This window comes from Tupaia chinensis, unplaced genomic scaffold, assembly GCF_000334495.1.
Source record: "Tupaia chinensis unplaced genomic scaffold, TupChi_1.0 Scaffold000453_1, whole genome shotgun sequence".
NCBI lineage: Eukaryota > Metazoa > Chordata > Mammalia > Scandentia > Tupaiidae > Tupaia > Tupaia belangeri.
In genome coordinates this window covers 3598019-3602650 of record NW_006159960.1, presented here as the reverse complement: position 1 = coordinate 3602650, position 4632 = coordinate 3598019, and the positions used below count along the sequence as shown (strand labels likewise).

The 4632-nt window shown below is 53.6% G+C and overlaps 1 protein-coding gene across 1 annotated transcript in view; it reads right to left on the bottom strand.

Moving 5' to 3' along the window:
* Positions 1–2868: 2868 nt before the first annotated feature.
* GPR25 (G protein-coupled receptor 25) overlaps positions 2869–4632 on the bottom strand; it is a 2292-nt gene continuing 528 nt past the window's right edge. The window contains exon 2 of the mRNA XM_006155462.2: positions 2869–4623. Within this exon, the coding sequence (XP_006155524.1) occupies positions 4108–4623 (516 nt within the window). The 3' untranslated portion in view covers positions 2869–4107. The remainder of the gene's footprint in view (positions 4624–4632) is intronic.

Below are 4632 nucleotides of genomic sequence, written 5' to 3'. Positions count from 1 at the left end.
GCAGATGGCATCCCTTCCTTCTTCAGATGAACAAAAAGAGGCTCCAAGAAACAAAGCCGAGTGCCCAAGGACAGGCAGCCAGTGTGACCCAGGGGGAGCCAGCTCCAGTGCTGTGCTCCAGCGTCTCAGCTGCCTTTTGTTAGCTGCCCTTTAAAAACAAAAAAAGGCTGGGGTACCAACAGGTGGCATGGTGGTTGAAGTGCTGGACTCCCACACGTCTGACCACAGTTTGAGTCCTGGACCTGGTGTCTTGCTTTCTCATTCCCTTGACCCCGCACTGTCTATCTCTGGTCAAATTTTAAAATAATAATAAAATTAAATAACTCTAAAAAATAATAAAGTTTATAGAGAGCCACCAGGCAGTCTGATGGTTAAGGCAGCTAAATATTAGATGGTCAACTGAGTGGTTCAAGTCTCAGACCCAGAGGCTTGAAAAACCCCCAAGGCACATGTGTGTCTGTGCCCCAAATCCCAAAAGGTGGGAGAAGTAGGAGACGGGACTGCAGCCTGACCATCCTACGGGGGTGCGGGTGCTTTCTCTCACTCTCTCTCTTGGTCTCTTTTTGGTCAGCCCTATGGCAACATTAAAAAAAAATAAAATAAAAGCATATAGGCTACTTCAAAACAAAGAAATAAAGAAGGGATCTATCATACTCTCCCTGTAAGCACCGTTGCTGACGGCTGCTATGTTTCCTTGCGGTCTTCGGCATCCTTGGGTGAGACATGGCTGTCCTGGCTCTGCACAGCGCAGGCCCGTCCCTTGACTCCCCACAGTACATCACAGCTTGTCTTATTATGACACAGCCCTGGGGATCACTCAGCAGCAGGTGACTGGCGTGTGTCTCCACAGGCCAGCCACTGTTTCAGGCACTGGGGACACAGCATCGGGTCAGACAGACAAAACTAGGGGGCCAGATGGTGGGGTAACAGTGAAGCAGTGCGTCTGTGAAGCTCATCACATGAGGAAGTTCCCAGTTAGAGTCTTCAGCCCTCCCTGAGTACACCAGGCCCGAGTGCCTGATCCAGGACTGGCTAAGGCAGGGGTAGGTCATGGCGTGGAGACCCTGCCAGAGGGCGCCCGCTCTGTCTCTCTCATTTATGGGAGAAACACACTTAACAGTATTAGACATTTAAAAGTTTAACAGACAAAACTCCCCGTCTTCATGGAGCTCATATCCCGGTGGAAGAGGTAAACAATAAACAGAGAAATAAAATGTATGGCACTCTATTAGTTAGCATCAAGAGAAAAGTGCAAAAAGCAGTTTAAAACTGGAGCTACAGGAAAGAAGAGAGTAAAAGACAGTTTTTATCAAAAGGACTATGAGGTCTGGAAAGGTTCATGTCAACAAAACCAGAGTAACAATTTTATATCCTCCAGACTTGAACTGTGGTGCCTTTAACCATGTAACTGTATCTTTTAGCACATGTATGGGCATGTGCAATCTTTCAACAATACCTTAAAAGCAGCACTACAGCTTGCCACATTAATGACATTATGCTACCTCTGACATTTAGGTTGCTGGTATGGAATTTAAGACCCTGGATCCCACATGGCCAACTATGCAATTCAAGTCCCAGACCCAGTGGCTTGAAAATCACACCAGGCACTTGTGTGTACATGCCTAAAATCCCAAGGACACTGGAGAAGAAGGGATTGTGGTATGGTCATCCACCCCGGGGGGCGATTTCTCACTTTCCTTTTCTCTCCTTCTCTGTCTCTCTCTCTCTCGTGTACCCAGGTGCCCTACGGCAAAAACTGAAAAGACAAAAAGTTTCTATAACTCAGAGCATCAAACATTTTGTATTTCCGCATTAGGGGAGAGTGCTAGAAGTGAAATTACAGAGTAAAGGATATAAATATTTTTGGGTAGAATATGAAAAATATGAACACTCAGTACAGGTTGACAAATTGCTTTCTAAAAAGGTCCCCACTTGTATTCCCACCAGCCCCACATGTGGGAGTGCTCCCCGTAACTCCTCCTTGCTGAATCTGTGCCTCACCTTCCCTGGGGGGAAACAGGAGCTCCTTGGTCCTCTGTCACTCTTGTCTGAGTACCAGAGAACTTTTCCAAGGGACTCACACTCAGTGGACCGGTTCAGGGATCTCCTCAAAGTGGGAGACTTTCTCTCCATGTTGTACACAGTCCCCCAGCAGGAAGGTAACTCCGAGAGTCAAGACTACTTCAGGAAGGGGACTGGAAACCCACCAGGGCATGGAGACACTTCTTCCTGTCTGTCTTTGGCAAGCTCCCCTAGTCAGTCAATCTGGAGAAACAATTGGCAGGGATGGAGGTGGGGACTGGATCCCAACAGCCTAGAGGGGTGCGCCTCTGTGCTCTGAGACCTTGTCCCCCACCCCCCACATGCCCAGAGAAGAGCCAGTTTCCCCATCGCAGGAACTCTGGGGCCTCAGTCATCAGAAATAGTCAATTCTTGCATTAGACAGCAGCGGCGAGGCTAGGAGGGCCACGATAAAACCAAACTCTCAAACATTAATGTGTCCGGAATGTGCCCTGCTGCCAGGGCTCACCCATGGGCTGCAAGACTTGTCTCTCTCTGGTGGATGGCAGGCATGTGCTTTTAGACACTCTGACCTAGGAATCTGACAGGTGGGGTCCAGGTGGGGCAATATCCCACCTGCTCTAATCCAACAGCCCCAGAAGCAAGGGCTTTAGGTGGGGCAGAGGGAGTTAGACAGCCCGAGAAACAAAGCCAGGTTCAGACCCAGCCCTGTGCTGCAGCGCAGCCTCAGTGCCCACCCCCGCCCACCCCTGCACCTGCAACTCACAACTGGCCTGAGACGGAGCAAGGATGTGGTTCTCCACAGGAGCAGAACCACCGATATTTCTGGTCCCCTACGATGGCTTCTTATATCAAAAGTGTAAAGAGTGAATTTCCAAACCCTCCAGGAAGCTCAACGTGTAGTCACAGTTAGGAAACAGCTGATCCCGAACATTTGCACCGGTTGGAAAAGAGGACCCATACAGACATGGGAATAAAAACGGCACGTCTCCTCTTTGAAGTGGCACCTGGTTGGCAGACCCCTTAGATCTTTTCCCCCCTCTGTAACCTTGCAAATGTGAAATGGCCTTAAAAATAATAAAAGTAAGAGATGTGCTGCCCTCCTGTGGGGTTGCAGCTCCTGCCTAGCTCCCAGGCACTGTCATGGGCCAGGCCGTCACCACTGGAGGCCGGCCTTAGCTCCAGAGCTGAGTGTTGTCTGACCTGCTGTGCCACCCGCCTCCTGACACTCATTTCACCCCCACTGCTCAAGCAGACACCGCGACAAGCTAGGACTGGCACACGTGTTTACTGAGAAGGAAGCGCTGGCATACAGGATTCTGGGGTCTCTGCTGAGTGAAGGTGGATCTGAGCACATGGAGAGGGAGTTCAGAACCTTCTGTCCACACCAGCTTCCAAGGTGAGTCCTGCAGCTTTGCTGGAGTGGGGAGAAGGGTCACCAGACACAAAGCCAAAGCAGCCCTGTCACTTCTGGGGAACCCATTGAGACGAAGACATAAGGTAGGTTGGGGGCGGTTAATTCCACGCTTTGAGGAGCTTTGGAAATGAAAATCTGAATTGATGGTGGCAATGATAACGCCAGTCCAGCTCCACAGGTGAGTCCAAAAGGGCTGGTGATCCCCACGCTCAGTCAAGTATTTCGGAGAGCTAGCGCGCCAGAGGGTCAGACGCGGAGAACGTATTTCTCAGAAGGCACGGGCCATTTAGAGGACCAGAGGAAGCATGGCCAGAGACAAAAGTGGCATTTGGGGAACTGGGCTGGATGATCTGGTGGGCGTGTTGTTGGCGATGCGGCAGAGAAAGCACTCTGAACTTGGAGAGCCTGCGGGCTTCCAGGCGGCTGGCTGCTTCATCTCCCCAACCTTTCTCCGACTGGAGGAAAGTAGCACAGGTGCCCCCGAGGCAGAGAGAACAGCTGTGTCCGCAGCCTGCCTCGGGGGAGTTCAGGTAGCTCTGCGATTCTGGGAAAGCGATGCAGGGCGCGACGCAGGCTGCACCAGAACAGGCAGGTCTGGGGAGCCCAGCCGGTCCTGGGCCTTCTCGCTCCCGGCTTCGCTGCCGCCCACCTCCATCAGCCTGGGGCCGTTATCGGGCGGCAGAGGCAGTGGTCGCCGTCTGGACCCGGCCCCAGAACACTGAGCTGTCGTCCTTGGAGAGCAGGGAGGCGGAGCTGATCCTGCGCGCCTGCCGGCCGCGGCGCCCACAGGCCTCGCGCCGCGCCCGGGCTCGGAAGGAGCGGTCCAGCAGGAGGTAGATGACCGGGTTGGCGCAGCTGTTGACGAAAGCCAGGCAGGTGGCTATGGCGAGGCCCCAGCGCAGCGCCAGCAGCAGCCGGCAGGGCAGTGGCAGCGCCCCCAGACGCGCCAGGTGGAAGACGGCCCGCAGGACGCTGAAGGGCAGCCAGGAGCCCACGAAGGTGCCCTCGATGGCGAAGATGATGCGCAGCGAGTTCCTCGGCGTCCGGCCCATGTGCGGCGCCCTGCGCAGGCGGCGCGAGATGCTGCAGTAGCAGAAGAGGGTGACGCCCAGGGGCAGCACGAAGGTCAGCAGCAGCAGCAGCAGGCTGAGGCCCTGGAAGGCGTCGGAGGGCTCCTCGCCGCACTGGAGGCC